General features: G+C 37.1%; 1 protein-coding gene across 1 annotated transcript; it reads right to left on the reverse strand.

Moving 5' to 3' along the window:
* Nucleotides 1-7,688: 7,688 nt before the first annotated feature.
* LOC147619338 (uncharacterized) lies at nt 7,689-9,153 on the reverse strand. Its single transcript, XM_086773511.1, has 3 exons — nt 8,925-9,153; nt 8,460-8,515; nt 7,689-8,217 (listed from the first exon to the last, which is right to left on the reverse strand). The coding sequence occupies exons 1-3, from the start codon at nt 9,028-9,030 to the stop codon at nt 7,999-8,001; spliced, it is 381 nt and encodes a 126-aa protein (XP_086629637.1). The 5' UTR covers nt 9,031-9,153; the 3' UTR covers nt 7,689-7,998.
* Between the last annotated feature and the right edge of the window lie 10,488 nt (nt 9,154-19,641).

A 19,641-nucleotide genomic window follows, 5' to 3' on the forward strand; every position in this document is an offset into this window, starting at 1 on the left:
ATTGATAAAAATAGCTTGAAAGAAAGTCACCAGATGGTGATGACTGATTTGTCAATCTGTTGAAAATCTATAGATGAATTAGATGATTAAAGTCTTGGATTAGAAGATTGAAGTTCACAGTTGAATTGGACAGTTAAAGCTTATAGTTGAATCGAATGATTAAAGTCTTGGATTGGACGATTGAAGTCTATAGTTGAATCAGATGATTGAAATCTTGGATCGGTAGATTGAAGTCCATAGTTGAAGCGGATAGTTGAAGTCCACAAATGAATTGGATGATTGAAGTCTACAATTTAATTGGCTGATTGAAGTCTATAATTGAATCAGACGATTAAAGTCTATAATTGAATCAGACGATTAAAGTCTATAATTGAATCAGACGATTAAAGTCTATAATTGAATCAGAAGATTAAAGTCTACAATTGAATCAACCAATTAAATTCCTAGATTGGACACTTGAAGCCTTGGATTGGAAAATTGAAGTCCACAATTGAATTAGACAGTTCTTGAAATCCATAGTTGAATCAGACAATTGAAGTCCACAGTTGAATCGGACAGTTCTTGAAGTCCTAGATGATCGACGATTGAAATCCATAGTTGAGTTAGGCGACCAAAGAAGTCGAATCCTTAATCGACAAAGTGAAAAAGTTAAATCGCCGATTGAAGAATTGAAATTAGATGATATAAGAAGTTGGATAGCCGATTTAATTGGTCTTGAATCGAATCAGCGATTGAACAAGTTGGATCACCGGATCAAACTTGAACCTTAATTGTATGATCGAATTGTGTTGAATCTCGCAATTTATGAAGTTGAATTGGCTAAATGTAAAAGTTAGATCACCGATTGAACTGGACCTAGATCGCACAATTAAGATAATCGAATCAAGCGATTGTGTAAACTTGGTCAAAGCTATCTGCCACACATGTCAGCAAGTTATCCTCCACGTGTTAGCTCATGGAGAAGTAGTATCTGAACATAGTAATTTTAATGAAGATGATGAGGCCATTGACACAAATGTCAAGCACTGCAAACGACAGAGAATTACTAACATTGTTAGATAGGAACATATGTTATACAATGACTCTGTTGGAGATTACTGTAGTAAGTTGGACAACAAGTTGCAGATGACATGCATGTCAGAAAAAGTGTCACTATAAATCCATCAAAAACATCATCCAAAAAAGCGTCAAAAAACATGTCACAATAGACATCAGAGAAAACGTCAGAAATGAAATGTTTTCGATGCTTTTTTCGACGTATATAATATACTGATGTTTACTCCAATGCATATACCAATGGACACAGATTATTTTTGACACAAATTTCGACGAATGTAGGAAGATTCTGACTCCCATTGCGATGCTTTTTTTGACGGATGCAGGTATAAATTTATTTTGGCATAATGGTGCATCCAGGTACAGTAGTTTTATACCTGGATGCACCATTATGCCAAATATGCAAAGACTTTATTGCATTTGTAGCACAAACTTAAATAATTAAGGCAAACAAAGATACATTAATAGAAAATCAGGTTTCATTACTAGATATCAAACCACAAAGGTACATTGTCACTAATTGCTGAATATCAATCCTTATATGATAAATGTTGTATAGAAAAAAGTTACCACATATGCGAGCAAACTATATGTGCCCAAAAGGGGTGCAAAAAGGATCTATACAATTCTAAAGATGTGCATAACATGCGAGCTAAATTGTTGTCCAATTTGCAAGCTACCCTCAATGAGGAGGCTCAGGTATTGCTCTCTACAAAAACAATGCAATACCCACAAATTAGCATATACAAATTTACCAAAACCTCAAATTGGCATATGGTACAAAGAACTTACCGAAACCACAACTGCTCAATCTACATTTCTTCCATCTTGCTCAATGCACTCAAGCAAGGCATAAGTGCCATACTTGAATGCATAATGCTCCTCTAGCTCGGTAGCCTGGCATCCAACCACCCTCTCTTGCATACATGAAAACAAAACATAAATAAAAACATACAACTATACACTAGTTGACATACAAATGACAGGCTACAGAAAGCATGGATACTTACAACTATATATACTAGTTGACAAACGAGAGGCTACAGAAAGCATGGATACTGACAAAATACTCATAAAATGAGTCCCATCCCTCCTAAGGTGCAAGCTCCCCACGCTCTCTAGTTGCCTCGTTGCTACTTCCTCTTGTTGTGCATATCGTCAAGGGTTTTATTCGTGCTTCCTCACCTCCTCATCCCATTTCTCTTGGTTGCAAAACCAAGGCTTTGCTCCCCCCATTTTCACCGCTTGGGTGACATTGGACCTCTTGTGTTTCATACAATATCTCATGAGATCATAGATCCACTTGTTAGATACTTCCACGCTACTATAGGAGGTGGAGGAATTTGGTCAGAGTGTCAAGGGAAAACACTATGCCAGCTAGCTCCCTCACACGATTCTACATCATATAACCTATATCATCAAGAACGATCTTCCCTTTATGCACCGTGTAAAGATGCTAATCTCCATAAGGGAGAGAGCTACTACCAAAATGCCGACTAGATCGACGCGATGAGATGGGGGTATCGGCCACACTGTGTATGGGTGGATGCTCTCATGGAGGAGGGGTAGAAACATCTGTGGCACTACCGCCACACAACAATACCACCACTATCTCTATGATGCAAACCGCGACTGCGATTGGAGGAACGGCCCAAGGGTGGGGGGTTTGAGTAGGGGACAGTATGGGTGTGTGTGTGTGTGACTGTGGTCACGGTTGCTTATGGGCTTGCAACCAGTTTGCCATGGGTAAAATAGGCTCTAGCCATGGTTGCTTGCTCAGGGGTGGCTTGTGCAATGAAGGAAAAATACTGGTCAAGGCTCATGACATGTGAAGTAGGTGGGAGAGTTGGTTGGGGGGTAACGCTGCCAAGGGTGATTTTTGGGCTATATATGTGGTCCTCCATCTGCATATGTGCATGGATATGGTTATGTAGGTTATGTAGAAGCATATGAACATGTGACAAATATATATATAAAAACATAAGATCACAGGGATTACCTCTAAGATTAGGGAGTAAATCTATCAGAGTTCCTACATCATAAAAGCATAAAAACCCACACTAATTAGCTACATTTTAAAAGCATAAAATCAAATAAATATGGAGAGATTAGGAAGAGGAAAAAGGGGCTTACCTTTGAGATATTAAGGAGAGGAGAAAGAGGCTTACCTCTGAGAGATTAGGGATAGATGGTAGAGATATGCAAGTTGCAAAAAAATGCAAAAAAAAAAAAAGATTAGAACACTATGTAGGTGTAAGAAAACATGAAAGCACGAAAGATAGTGGTGTAGGAGAGTGTAGGGATGTAAGAGAGAGAGAGAGAGAGAGAGAGAGAGAGAGAGAGAGAGAGAGAGAGAGAGAGAGAGGACAACCAACAGGTCATGTGGGGGGGTGGAGATATGCAACCTGTAAAAAAAAACCCCAAAAAAATAGATTACAACACTACGGAGGTGTAAGAAAACATGAAAGCAAGAAAGATGGTGGTTTCCTAGGAGAGTGCAAGGATATAGGGGAGAGAGAGAGAGAGAGAGAGAGAGAGAGAGAGAGAGAGAGGACAACCAATAGGTCATTTGGGGGTTGGTGGGGGGGCGCGCGGGGGGGAGGGGGGGTGGGGGGGTTATGGAGATTAACTTACCTCCTCCACAAATGAAAGCAATGAAAATGAGGAAAACAAAGTACATTGTTTGACACTGTATTTTTTTTTCCAGTGTCGGAGAAAACGTTGAAAAGTGCATCGGAAAGAGCGTCGAAAACACTATAAAAAAAAACCAAGTTCCGACGCTCTTTCCGATGAATATTTTGACGACGGGAAATATTATACAAAACATATATGCAACCTTTTAAATTTCCCGCCCCGACACCTTTCCCATTATAATTTAAACTTTGGCCTACTATACTATGGCATAATATATAAAGGACCATTCCCCCCTCCCAAAAGACATAAATTTACGATCATGGATGGTGTGAACACTACAAAAACATCGGAACGCTTGAACGTAGAGGAGAAATGCTTGTGCCCTTGCAAATCGGTGCAAGTATCAAATCTCTCAACAACGAAGAAGTTGCAAATAACCATGTAAAAAAAATGGTATATTTCTAGTTGAGCGTCTAAATGCCTTACGTGGTGTTGCGAATGTATGCCCCCAAAATGATGATCCGATCAATTTCTTGGACCTTCAACCCAATCGGAGTACTAGACAGATAACAATACAAGCAAGTACTACTCAGCCTCATGTTCAAGAAGAAACTATGGTGGAGTCTCCGACGTATTTGGAGAAAGACATGGATGACATGATAGATGCCCTACATGAGGCAGGGGATATTGAGCGAGAAATAACACAGGAAATGGGCAGTGTCCCCATCGACGCATGGAGCAAGCCTCAAGAGAAGAGAAAGAGTTGTGTAGGTTAGCTCGTACGCCTCTATATCATGGTGCACGTATATCTGTTTTGCGTATATGCCTTGCAATGCTAAACTTGCAATCAATATTTGGATGGTCCGATGCTAGCGTATCAAAACTTTTTTTATCACCCTTCCATTTTTATCTCTTTATTTTACCTTTTTTAAATCATTGTGGTCAATATGATAGGTGATTGAGAGATTAAATATTTCTAGAAGGCAACAAGATGCCTACGGACCATACGCGTGCAAAATCCGTATTGCAATCCATTGGTATGGACTACAATTCTTACCATGCTTGTCCAAATGATTGTGTTCTCTATCGGCGGGGGACAAGCATGCAGGTATTGCACAATGTCCAGATTGTGGAGAATCTAGATATAGGAAAGATGGAGCAATAGGACAAGAAAGACCCTTGATGGATTCAATGGGTACAATCAAATCTACATGGCTTCAGAGGAAGAAAACAACCTTTGTGATAGAATGGGGAGCCTTTTCCTCCAATGTAATGACCTTCTTTAAGCTAGAAAAACACAGATACTTTCAGTGATGGCACATGAAATCTTCAATAAGTAACAACATTCATAAAGGTGTTTGTGGATGATTTCACTGTACATGGAAAAAGAAGAGAACACCTACATCACCTCAGGCTTTGTCTAGAAAAGTGTAGACAAGCATGTCTAGGTTTGATGAGACCGACCAAGTGTGCTTTTGTTGTCACACAAGCGGATTATTTCTCAGACACAGTCTCTCAGAGGAAGGATTAGTAGTGGATCCAAAGAAAGTGGAAGCAATCAAAATCCTAAAGTCATTAATCAGTATTAAGGAATTACAAAGATTCTTGTGATAGATTAAGTGGTATAGCACATCCTTGACATTTCTAGTAGATGTTACATCTATGTTATATGGACTCACCAAGAAGGATGCATTGTTTGTAAGGTCTGTTTGTATGGTCTACAAACTGGTGAAATAGTTTTTTTAGAACTTAAAAAATTTGCAAACCTTATTCCCAAATTTGATTCCATGCTAGATTGGGCTAAAATTTTCCATGTGTTTGTAGATGCATCCATTGGAATTATACTAATGTAGGAAGCTGAAGGAGGGTGGTTCTCAACCACCTACTATGCTAGAAGAAGGTTGTCCAAAGTAGAGAGGAACTATTCCATAATATAGAAAGAGAAGCACTCGAAATGATCTACTCTATCAACAAGTTCTACTAACTACTTGCTTAAAAATGAGGTTCGATCTAGATTATTACCATCTGCTTATCAAGATAGAATGCCACATAATCCTATCCTCCTTCTTGAGCCATTTTAGAAATAAGGAATGGACTTTGTTTGTACCACAGCCAAGTAACAAATACATTTTAGTGGCCATAGAGTATTGTACAAGCGGGTCAAAGCCAAGTTGGTAAGGGACAATTCCACTACATGAGTGGCCAAATTTCCATATGAAGGCATCATCACAATGTTCAGATGACAATGTTCAAATACCCAGTGGAATTAAAGAGTGGCTAATGTGATGTAATCGAATTGAGACAAATTAAGTAACACATGATAATTCATAGAAAATCTACAATGTATTATCCTCAAGTCAATGGGCAAGCAAAACCCACCAATCAGGTATTAAGGAAAATTCTTTTGAAAAGTAAATTAATGAAAACAATCGACTTATTTTAAATTTGTACTTTTTTTAAATTTGTATTATTTATAATACATGGACTTGTTATTTTGTTTTAACTCTAACATAAAAACCTTATCATTGATAAATGTGGGAAGACCACTTGCAAGAAGAAGGCCACTCATCCCCTCGATCTTCATGAGGAGTAGACATGGAGAAGAGGTGAAGAGCAACAAGAGGTGGATACATCAACAACATAAAATAGCCAAGCAGATGAGGAGAGGCATTATCACCCGCCTTGGAAAACAGGCCTTCATTGTGTGATTTATAGATAAAACTATTCTAATAACAAAATAAAAGTCATATTTATATAATTTAACAAGTGTATTGCTTGGAAAAAATGCATACAGGGGATTATGCTCGTACTTCCACAATCACAATGAGATTTGAGATGCAACTCAACATAGATATGAGTGGGGTACAGCTAGAGCTCTCGTAGCATGGAGTCAAGCTAGTACCTAAGGTATATGATCAAATTACCCATATTGTGTTATTATTCTTTAATTTTTAATATTAGAAAAAATAATTACATAGTAATAAGTGTTTGATTTATATTGTTTCATTGCAAGAGGCTAGTTCGTCACCTTCTCCTATGCATGATGATAGAGATAGATCTAGGACTGTCAACATGCAAGATCACAAGGAGGATAGGCACCCTAGCTCGGACGAGAAGGATGAGTGGATAATTAGCTAGAGCTAGGGGTCCAAGTTTTGTTATACTCCAATCTACTAGTTTTGTTTCTTTGTGTACAAGGATCCATGCCATAAGCATGATGACGAAGTACTTTTTTAAAAAATGGATATTGTGTTCTTTATTATCATTTATATATATGTTCACACACAAATTGTTTGTGTGATCTTTACTCTATATTCTTTCAATTTCTTTGTGTATGTATGTCCAATCATTCATTTGTACTAACACACTCTTTTCAATTAACAACATGTATATTTAAAAAATGTGCATCTTTAGGGACAACACAAAATTGAACACTAATAAATGCTAAAGGTGCCCTCAATACTTGAAAAAAGGTGTCATAAAGTGTGCATCTTACCACAAAATTAAACACTAATAAATATTGAAGGTGCCCTAAAAAGATATATCATAAAGTGTCATGAATATACACCACAATATTGGACACTAATAATTACCTAACCTTGGTACCCTAATTACTTGAGAAAAGATGCCATCAAGTATCATGAATATGCACCTCTAGGGACATGACAAAACTAAACACTAATAAATTTATTGAAGGTTCCCTAAATACTTGAGAAAAGATGTCATAAATTATCATGAATATGCATCTCTAGGGACACCACAAACTTTTGAACACGCTAATAAAGATTGAGGAATGTCATAGAGTATCATGAAAGGGAATACTAAGGGTGCCCTAAATACTTGAAAGATGAAAGGGACACACTGTTAAAACTTAAGGTGCCCTAGTATATCATGAATATGCATCTGTAGGGACAACACAAAATTGAACACTAGTAAATACTAAAGGTGCCCTAAACGATGGAGCACTACATTGATATAACTTTCAAAATTTTGCCTATTGACATGTTCATTTCAATGGCTAGTCACCATTGGAATTTCATATAGCATGCCTTGTTTCACAAAAATGTGTGCCTCATATATAGGCTCATGATCATTCCAGTCTCAGAACATCTCTTGGTCTACAAGGGTCTATACCTTGGTATGGGTACTAGACATCATGCAAAACAAGCATCTTGAATAGGAGCTTGGGGTTGGAACTCAAAATATACATGATCAAAAACCTTGTGAAAGAATAGTTTGAAGAAGATTTGTGGCTACTATATATGGAATATATTGGGAGGAATTTTTTTTTTTTGTTGTTGAGAGAGACTAATTAGGGGGTGGTGCTGGTGCTCGTGAGCTATAGAGGCTGTCCGGAATGTAGTTGCTGATGGGATTTGGGCCGGACGGGACCGCATGCAGAATGTGAAAGGCCGGCCTTCTGCAGTTGATTCCTTTGCAACTCCTCCTAAACACTTCATAAGCCTTGTCCAAGTTGAAGCCCAGCCTACGATGCAACCTCCTCATAGGTTGTCCTAAGCTGTTGACCTGCAGAAACATGTCAAAAATCCAAGCTTATTTTAGTAATTTGATAAATAGTTTAATCATGGAGCCAAATTCAGCTTAACAACACACGCCGTGCTTTGATCGATTATTGATTCATATTCACGCACACGAGGCTGCACCCATGTTTCTGATTGATTATTGACAGTTTAAACTATATTAGTTTAAACTACACCCTGTAAATGCTTCAAAAAACTTACAGAATCTTGTGTTCAAGTTACACTTACCTGATTATCATGAGATGCTTGTGTTGAACTCGGTGCTAAATTGTGCTGACTTGACCCTTTAAAAAGAAAAAAAAGGATTAATATATCAAACCCCGCACTTAAGAAAACACTTAACAAAGCTTTAATTAAGTTGCTGACTCCTACAACAAAACACAGTATTTTAGCAAGCTGAGAGTGTTGGCTATGAGTAAAGAGAAGATGGGATCAATGTCAGTGGTATGTAAACCCTAAACTGGAACATGGCAGCTAATTTACCCTAAATTTTACATTTTATGGTGTGAATGTGGGTGTTGGTGTGGGGGGTGTGTGTGTGTGTGTGTGTGTGTCTGTGTCTGTGTCTGTGTGTATGCTATCAAGGTTGCATTTACAAAAGCTAGCTAAAATAGAGAGAATTTTTGTGTGTTTAAGAGTTATGAGACAGGGGAGAGAGAGAGAATGCGTGTGTGTGTGTGTGTGGCCTTTTACCTGCTGCAAGGCTATTAGCCACCGTTGGTGTTGGTGTAGAAGAGCAGCAAGCAATGGTGGCCATGGCTAGAGCAACGCAAGCATAAAGCAACGTGAGGAACGACATATTCTTGGGCAGCAGGTATTTGTCATCTGCGACTGTGACAAGCTTAGACTGCACACAACGACAATGGCTTTTTTTTTTCACACTACTTCTGTCTGCATAACGATAGGGAAGAAGATGACCAACACCGACTTCTTTGGAAGGAATGAGAGTAATTCAATAGGAAAGCCATTATTTCTACTCTCTCCCCTTCTCTCAATCAATACATACATACATACATACAATTTATATATATATATATAAGAGATTTAATATAATATTATATTATATTATTTCTGCACATCTATATACATACACACAAATTTATATGAAACTTATGTATGCATACACACATAAATGTGTAGAAATATATAAATATTATATATTTATATTTATGTATGCACACACACATACATGTATGTGTATGAATATTATATATTTACATATATATACATGTATGTGTGTATGCATGCACACATACATGTATATAAATATATATATATATGTGTGTGCATGCGTACATACATACATACATATATATATTTATTTATATTTATATTTATATATATAATTCTGTCTTTCTACATGCACACATACATGTATATATGCATGCTGCATGCACAAACACATATATATATATATTTATATACATGTATGTGTACATGCATACATACATACATACATACATACATATATATATATATATATTTATATATTTATATTTATATTTATATATATAATTCTGTCTTTCTACTTATGGTAAATACGTATATACATGTACAATACCCCCCTCTCTCTCTATATGTGTGTGTATGTGTGTATATTAAGTAAATACCTCTCTCTCTCTCTATATGTGTGTGTATGTGTGTATATTAAGTAAATAATCTTGTACTAGAGTGGAATACAATTTCCAAGTGGGCAGTTACCCATGACAAGAAGGAAGCTATCAGAAGCTGCACATGCATGGACACGCAATTTCACATACGTGACCTCACGCTTCCCCATGGCCAGCAGCACCATCGGAACTCGCAAAAACATATATATATATATATAAAGAGAGCAAAAGAAAAGAAAAAACAATCATTATTTAATGTATGTCTATTTTTCCAGTTTTGCAGCGCTGTGCTCCTCGCCTCCCAGACCGATCTTTTCAGGCGATTGATGAATCTTTGTGCGTGTGGGGATCTGGTGGCTTCTCTGAGCTCTGAGGTGGTGGTGGTGGTGGTGGAGGTGGGGAGGGAGCTCTCAGCTAGGCTTCTTTCTGATGTAGTGATTACGCAACTGGTTACTACAGCATATTATATATATATATATATATATATATATATATGCATAATGCTGCATGCCTCTCATGACTCATTGCCTTGCAGCCTTCCTTGTAGCTAGCTGCTGCTGCCTCCTGCAACCAACTGTTCCCTCATTCCATCACGCATGATATCTGAAACATCTCACTCAATCTTGTACTTCTTATATAATCCTTCTCTTTTAAGCTTTGCTATAGGACAACATCCCCTCTCTCTTCTCACCACACCACGTTTTGAAGCCTTCTTAGGCATTTTTCACTTCCCATAAGGAATGAAAGGTTCTACTCTTTATTATATTTTTTAAAAAAGTTTGATTTTTTAGGAATGAGAATTTTTACTATTTAAAAGAAAGCTTGGTTTTGAAAAAGTCCTCTAATATATTTGCCTTTATTAGAAGCAAAGAAAAGTGATTAAATCTATCCTTCAAAGGAAATAATGAAGTCACCCTTTAGAAAGCCTCTAGCCTACAACCACCACCATTCACTCTCTTCACACCATCATGCCTAATATGTATACCCCCACGTTTAAGTTAGGGGACACAACTCTAAAACAAATCAAAACATAGTCCACAAATATGTGCAAACCTAGCCACTATTTGGAGATTGTGTGTTGACTTGTATATAGAACCAAAATTTTGAATAATGTGGAGATTACACAACCAAAAGTAGTCTTCATCTCTATACAGCTTTTTTTTAATGCCAGAGAGGGAACTAAATTATAATGCCACAAGGGTACATTCGAACCCTTCACCTCCCTTTTTAGAGGCAAGGGCGCTACCTTTTTATTTTCTCCACTAGTTTATCTTCTATTCCAATAGAGTTTTATACCAACGTGGATAGTGTATCATGCTTCTTACTAGGTCTAAATCACACCTCCATTGCCTTGACTCAACTGTCTTTGTCATACATACCTCGTTTGCATTAGTACCTATCTCTATCATAGATGTTGTGATGACCTTTTCTCACTCGAGTACTATGATGCTAACACACATGTGTTTGTGTGTGTGGGGGGGGGGGAAGGGTAGGGGGATTGTTACACATGCAAACATGCATTTGAGAATGAACGCACACATGCATGCATGCATGCCATGAGCACATTTTGTAACTTCTTTCTATTTCCATTTTGTAGCATCATTGAGAGGATAAAAGGTGATCTCGCCTTCATTTCCATTTAATAGGAATAAAAAAGTAATAATTTGATATCTTGTAAGAAAACATGTTGTCTAGCATAATGTAATCTACTCAAGCCAGTCAAATGCAAAATGAAGAAAAAGTACTTAAAATATGGAAGATTAGAACAAAACTATCTTTGTTTACAATAGACCCAGTTCTCGTATAGCGATGTATTCTTGAGAGCTTGAATAGCCTACAAAAAGCAGTATGATGGGAGCTAAATATTGTTACATTAAGAAAAAGGTAATGAATGTATGACTTACGACATGAATACATGAATGTATGACTTACGACATGATAGTATGGCTACTGCATTTCTCATTATTAAGAAGTTCAATGGTTGAAGTCTTTTTACACATGCAGGTGAAAATTAAATATGTTTTTTTCATAGATGGTAGGTGAAAATCAAACATGTTTTGATGAAGAATAGTTTATGGGGGATTATAAGTGGAATGGAGAAGTGTCAAAACATGAGGATGGGAAGAATTTACGGCTTAGTAGAGATGAAAAGGCATTAGCTATTATTGCATTTAGGCTTGGGAGATGCTTTTATTCATGACATTGTTGATAGAGGTACATCAAAAGGGGGTTGGGATAAGCTAGAAAAAAAATTTGGGGCCAAGGGAATGAACTAAAATTTTAGTCTTAAAGTTCAATTCTTTAATCTTGAAATGAAACCTCATTCCCTGCACATGTGAATAAAATGATGCAAAGTTCAATTGTTTGGCCTTGAAATAAAACCTAATGAGTCTTTAAGTTTGGGATGAGCTATAAAGCTTTTTGGAACCAAGGGAAAGAACTATAAATTTAGTCCTAAAATTCCAACTCTAAATAAAACCTAATGAGTCATTTGCTACACCTCCTCCTCTTCTATTGGTGCTCCAAATTCATGAATTAGATGAAGATCACTAGTAGAAGAGGTGGATGCTTATTTGCACTAGTTTGGGCCACTAGTTTCCACACTCAACTTGGACCTCCTAGAACCAACATCTGGAGGCATAGAGGTGGAACTCATGGCAGAGGATTAATTAATCAAAAGCAAGGATCCTACCCTTGTGTAAGGTCTCAAGTCAAGTCAACATGATGGCCTGATGTATAAAGGAAACTAGAGTGGACCTTATTTGTATGTAAACTCTAGCACATGCTAGATGATGAGAACTCGTCACTTGAGGGAGAGTGTTGAAAAACAAGTGATGAAGGTTTTTTTCAAGTGATGAAGGTTTAAGCATGTAGCCTTACAACATTATGTTAAGGGTGTTAAATCAAATGTCACGTGAGTAGATGGGCAAAATGGGTCATAATCCATGATGTATATGGGTAAGAACTAGCCCAAGATAGCATCAAAAGAAGATGCCTAGAATAAGTGGGCTAATGGGTGCATAAAAAGTTTAATAATCAACATTACAGTGGACCATGAATCAAAGGAGGTGGAAGCTACAATCATGGGAGACGTATTAGGGCAAGATTAGGTAATGTATTAAGCAAAGCAAGGTGCTTATGAATGATGTACTCTGGCCTATTAAAGAAGGCACCCAATCTAATGAAAAATGTGTATTGTTGAATAATCTAACATCTTGCATTGTAATTATCTTGTCAATAGCCTAACTAATTTTTCTCTACTTTCATTATACAAGTATGTATGAGGAGCTTAACCCACTTCTATCATCCTTAGTGAGCTCTCGACGTAATTTTCAAGGTGACACTACCCGCTAGATGTGTGTACATGCTCTTGTCTACTAGGTGGCATGCATGTTGTCCTCAATTGACAACAACCTATGATTCGTTTACATTGGGGTTGCAAGTGACTTACACTAGGGTTGCAAGTGACTTACACCTTGTCACCCCAAATATCGTAAGCATCTAGCTAGCATACCTCCATCAGGAGGTAAATATATGGCCATACTTATGCCAAATAATCCCTAAACATCAATGCATCACTTCAAGTTTTTCCATCTCAAACTTTTACTTAGTAATACTTGCAATAGTGAGATCTTCTTTATATCACACCCTATTATTAAGGGATCATGCACACATAAAATAATAACCATGCACTCCCTCCTCCCTACTAATTTAAAGACATAGACTGAGACATCGAGGAGCTATCAGGCATTCGCTAATGAAGAAAGCATCAATCCTTCGGTGACATTCCCTTAATAAGGCCCAAATGTTTTACATAGTAAATTCAGTTTTTAGTTTGCAAGTCCCTTGTCATCCATTTGACATGGAGAACTTGAAACCCCTTGGGGATTGTTTTCTATTGCTAAGGCCACAATAATCGTCAATGTTGTTGTTATGAATTTGTCTTTAAAGGAAAAACCTCCAGGGTTGAGCAAAGCCTTTTGTCTTGAGTTTTGCCTTACACTTCTCTAAAGTGCCATCAAACTTATATTTGATTTTAAACACCCACTTGGTCTAAATAACTTATGTTTCTTTGAACTTTACATGATGTCTAAAGTGTGTCTAGGAATAGTGGAGTCATAGGCTATAACTAACATGGTCTCTCCACCTACCATATCCATGACAGTCACTCCTAAGCAAGCTGCATTTTGCTCGTGTATCCTCCTAAACTCACCACAAACCCAAGTTCCATGACTTGTCATTGATTACAAGTAGTTCCTTACCATCTAAGATGTACTTAAGGCATAGGGCATTAGCTTCCACAGTTATGCAAAAATAGTCTCTTAATCTCTAGCATCCTTTGCCATATACTCTTTAAAGACAAAGGTAGGATTGACTCATGTACTAGTGGTGGTGTGGTTGGGAGGATAGTCGATCCTTAGTAGTACAAAGGATCAAAGATTATTTTGTATCTTATTGGGCTCCTTTTAAAAGATTACATCTTGTTTACAATGACCTTCTTCACCTTAGGATTTGAAAAAATTTAGACTCCACACTATCTTCTAAGAAGAAATATTTGTGCCTTGTTTTGCATAAAGATAGTAAATGATAACAAAACTAATTGGGATCAAAAGTTGCACTCAGGTTGAATTTGGTTCTTTGGAGATCTAATAGTGTTCAACAAATGACATCTAACATGTTCTCAACAATGACATCCAAAAATTTTGAAATTAAAAATCAATGGCATTTTATTATAACATGCTTGATGTGGAGTCACAGTGGAAAGTGCTTTTATCACATTCATATGAGAATGTAAACTACTATGTCTGCTATCTCAAGTGACGACCCATGAGGAGATCATGGAATACACTTCATGTGTAGAACACTCTTGCGTCACTCTTAAGTCATCTCGTGTTTCGTAGATCAAATGGTTTTGATTTCTCTCTTTTGCTCAAGAGTATGAGTAGTGGTAAGCAAGCTATTTCTCCCATTCTCTACAAAAAGCAGCAAACTCCATGGAGATGAATTTATCCCTCTCCACCCTATTAGTTCTAAGAGCCTTTAAGGTTGTATGTGTAAGAAAATGTCACGTGCATTCACATAAAAATTAGATCTTCCACAAGACAAATAACTTAATGCAAGAGAGATGGAGCACAATATTGAATAACATATTGAACTGCATTTTAAACCAAATTACAAACTAATGCAAGAGAGATGGAGAACAATATTGAATAATATATTGAACTTTAAATTGCAAACTAATGGCGTCTACACTCCAGCTAGGATCTTTGATAACAATTTAGGAACACTCAAAGATTGAGGATGTTATGCACTAGCAAGAGTGCACAATATAGCAAAGATAGATAGCAAATATACACCACAATATGGTTGGTTGTGTTTTAGGTTGTTATAGGTTATCACAAGCCACCCTACAACTAATTCAGTTGGACCAAACCAACCATAAAATAAGACTTGTCTTATAGTGTAGTTTCCAGGCCCATTCAAGGTTACATGGCCGCACTAGGCCTCACAAGCTGAGGACAAGTTATCATAGGAATAGCTCCTTTTACCTTAGAGTGCAGTATATTAGCCCACACTTCCATACATCCTACTTGCATAGAGCTAAGTTTACATTTTCCATCTCACAAACTGCCACACTTGCCCAAGAATGGTAAACACACAAGGGCCAAGCTTACATTTGCCATCTCACAACCATCCAATTGCCACTTGCCCAGGCATGCTCACAACACACAAGGGCTACTCCTCATCATAAGAAGGCCTTACAACATAGAGCAATTGGTCACCCGCATAGTCACAATGACAAGGGGGAGCATTGATACATGTCTCATTAAAGACCTTTCTTAAATTTCCTAATGTCATAATGAAAAGGGTGGCACATTGATACATGTCACAATGATGAGGGTTGAGCATTGATACACATGACTCATTATAGACCTTTCCTAACCTTCCTAATCTTGAGATTTGTCCTTGAGGTCAAGGTACACTTGAATCTTTTCTATTGTAATGATCATTGATTAATGGATAGGAGTAGAAAGAGCCTTTGAGAGAAAGGTGCTCATTTTTTTAATTTAGGGATCAATGCAAATGAATTGAAAGGGTAGTCCGGTTTCGCATTAAGAGGCCGGAGTAACGAATGCAACAATAGATGTTTGAGTGTGAACAACCTTGGCCCCGTTATGAACAACAACAACAATAATATACTATATTAATAAAAGTAAAGAGAGTAAATGCAACGTTTGATTTGATGAAACTGGTACTACCAAGGTAGATTTGCTGGTTCCGTGAGTTTCGTCATTTCTGCGAGCACACACTCAAAGCATTGAAAACCCTGTGGCGGCGCCCATTAGGCTGCTCTCCAAACCTTCAGATAAACAATCCTTTGCGACAGCCACTCCCAAGGACATGTTGCTACTTCGTAGGCTACAGAATCCTGGCGCCGATTTTATGGTTTTGCCTGCACGCAAATTCGTGATTTGATTGAGACTATGATTATTTCTTTTCTTTTCTCTTTTTGTGTCTCTCTCTTTATTGCCTCGAAAATGGCTACCGCCCCGTCTCGATGCATGCAAGGGAGTGTGGGGGCAAACTAAAAGCCTTCGAATGGAGCTCGCTGGAGCTTTCCATCTTGATGTGGTTGGGTGTACAAGACAAAGAGAAGACTTTTTGGTGGTGGTACTACATGTCTCACGCTGGACCATCGCACAAAAAGATCCTTCTCGTCCATGGTGCTTGCCTCCTTTATCAAGTCATTTAAGCCATATAGGACCCCCCCCCCTCTCTCTCTCTCTCTCTCTCTCTCTCTCTCTCTCTCACACACACACACACGTGACACTGGACACACCCAAGGTTGCTTTTTGATGGGCGCCATGCCCATTTTTGGGCATTTCAAGTGTAAAAAGAGCCATCATCCAAAAATAAGGTAAATTATGAAAAAACGAGCATTATTTCTACTAAACCCGTTATTTTGAAGGGTGACCCAACAAAATCATCCCTGCACACACCCCCCTCTCCCTCACTCCCTCCCTCCCCCCTCTTTCACTCACACACATGTCTTAACTTGAATTTTTCCACGTTAAGTTTTTACTCAGTTTACCCCATGGTATTGATTTCTAAGAAACAAACATTCAAAATATTTGGTCCTTCTTACCCTCAAACTAGATTTATCATACCATTCATTAATAATATTCCATAGCATTTGATTTATGAGATAAACAAACATTCAAAATGTTTGCTTCTTACCCTCAAACTAGATTAATCTCCATTCATATGCACAGGTGCATCACTTGATCTAAGATAGAGGAAATGTCGGTTTTCTCTAGGTCTTTGTGCAAATTTGGATTTGTTTCCAAAAAATGCTAGTTTGAAAGGTTCACCACCTCACATGTTAGATTCTTTTTGCTATTACTTGACATTCCTAAAGTTCTAGTATTGAGTGTTTTTTATACACTACACATCAATCCAAGCAAAAAATTTGAACATTAACTCCTTTTCTTCTTTTCAAACTATGAGCACCTAGATTCAAACCAAGAATGTTGTCACCTTCTAGAACAAATGCAAAATCCTAACGTAGAACAAGATAATCATCATAGAATGACTTACACCATTTCTTTTGAAATGCCATCTATAAAATTCTTGCTTATAAACCAATAATGCATTACCCCAATTGATTAAACCCATAGAAGTTCATTTGCAAGTCAAGTTGCTTGCCACACATTAGTTTTGAGGGGTTTCCCTTATCTTAAATATGGGGAAGCCAAGCATCATCTTCCAAAATGGAGACCACTTCCTCGGTCCTAGTTTGCACACCTAGGTCTAGAAATTTTTAGAACTCCATGGGGTACACACATGATAATGTGGACTAAAAGAATAACATTTGTGCCAACATAGGAGTACACACATGTATGTACCACATATGCACACCAAGTTACATGATAATGTGGACTAAAAGAATAACATTTGTGCCAACATAGGAGTACACACATGTATGTACCACATATGCACACCAAGTTACATGCAATTGAGGAACTATCCATAAATCAAAATGAAGATCTCTAGTTTCTAAATGAATCCCAAATGAACGAAACTCTAAGCCCTACATTGAGGTAGAGCTCTATTTTTTTTGAGAGAGGGGGGGGAATTGCTTGCAACAATAGAGACCCCCTTCACAAAAAAAAAAATAGAGGAGAAACCTTATATAATATCCCAAAGAACTTGTTCTAATACATGATAGGCATGCTTGAGTCAACTTTTGACTATGTAGTTGAAAGTTATGTATCGCTCCCTTTTATTGAGTTGATAACTACATAAGATATAAATGAAATAAGCTTTTCATATGGTTATTTGTGAGTCTCATTAATTGTGATGTTTCAATATTATAAAACTAGAATAGATTAGTTATGCAAGTATGAAGCACATTGCTTGACTCTTGGTGATGAGATAAATATATAAGATATAAATGAAATAAGCTTTTCATATGGTCATTATGAATCTCATTAATTGTGATGTTTCAATATTATAAAAGTAGAATAGTTTAATTATGTAAGTATGAAGCTAATTGCAATGAACAACATACTTGAAGTTTCTTTATGTTATGGATCTTGTTGTAATCCTTCTTTAATAATAACCAAATAATAAGCTCAAGAGAAGACAATCTTTATTACCAAAGCGAGGAGGACCATGCTATGGTCTTTTCCTTTTGCAATGCCCTAGCCATCTTTAATTGATTTTTTTTATACTATTTCTACTTTCTCTCTACCTTCTTATGTAGTTTTTCCTTATTCCCAAAAAATGTAAAACATGTAATGTTAAAGGAATATTTTAATAATCCAAGTTGAAGGCATCGTGATACTTACAAATGTGTGTTTTGTGTAGACAAATGTTTTTTGACCATGCCATCTCCCAAGAAGCAACACAAAACTTCAACAAAACTCAAACATTTCCTCACTATGTGACCTTCCATAGTGCTTCTTTTGAAGTTTTTCACCATGTGATCTTCCATAGTGCTTTATTTGAAGTTTTTCATCTAATCTTGCATAGTGCTTCTTTTGGAGTTTTTAAAAGATTATAGTACTATGCACATCCTCACTTAAGAGCACACCCAAAAAATAGACCACTCCATAATTGTATTGCTCATCCCCTTAATTGTCATCATCCACTTCTTCATCATTACCTTATTATTCCATATTACCACGTTCTTCTTGGGTGCTTAAATTGTACACTACACCCTATAATGAATGTAATAAAACACTAATATATGACACGCCAAATGAGAGGAGAGTTTGTCCATATCTACAATTTAACTAAGTACATATCCAAATTTAATTACACCCCTTGGTCCTGTAGCCTATCATAGAGTTTTTAATTGCTTCTTCTATAAGTATATCTACATCTTTTCCTATTAGGGTAACAACCTCTCTCTACAAATATTATGCCAAATGTATATAAAGACATAACCTGTTAGCACATTATAGCTATACATAACATAGAGAGCACAAAGAAGTGTGCAAGCCACTTGGATGTTCCCAACCAGTCACAGTGGATATAGGCTCATTTGAATTCGCCCTTAGATGGTTTGAATTATCAGTGCATGTTGGCACAGAATATATTGCTAATTATGATCCCTACAAGACCTTTGCTTTGCATGATAGCCACCACCGCTATTTAAAAATACGGCTAAAGGACATCCTAATTTATCATTATCACTTTGTATAAGGATGATTTTTTAAAAATTTTAAACACGATAAACATCACAAATCTAGCTAGCTTGGTGGATGGCATCATGGACCATTGGGCTCATGTCA

Source organism: Cibotium barometz, chromosome 33, assembly GCF_041138505.1.
Source record: "Cibotium barometz isolate CiBa-2024 chromosome 33, ASM4113850v1, whole genome shotgun sequence".
Classification (NCBI taxonomy): Eukaryota; Viridiplantae; Streptophyta; class Polypodiopsida; order Cyatheales; family Cibotiaceae; genus Cibotium; species Cibotium barometz.

Excerpts from the sequence above, each read along its gene's own strand:
- LOC147619338 (XM_086773511.1), bottom strand. The coding sequence starts at position 9,030 with ATGTCGTTCCTCACGTTGCTTTATGCTTGCGTTGCTCTAGCCATGGCC. Across the intron at positions 8,516-8,924 it reads GGCTAATAGCCTTGCAGCAG|GGTCAAGTCAGCACAATTTA; the intron begins GTAAAAGGCCAC and ends TTCTTTTTAAAG. Across the intron at positions 8,218-8,459 it reads AAGCATCTCATGATAATCAG|GTCAACAGCTTAGGACAACC; the intron begins GTAAGTGTAACT and ends ATGTTTCTGCAG.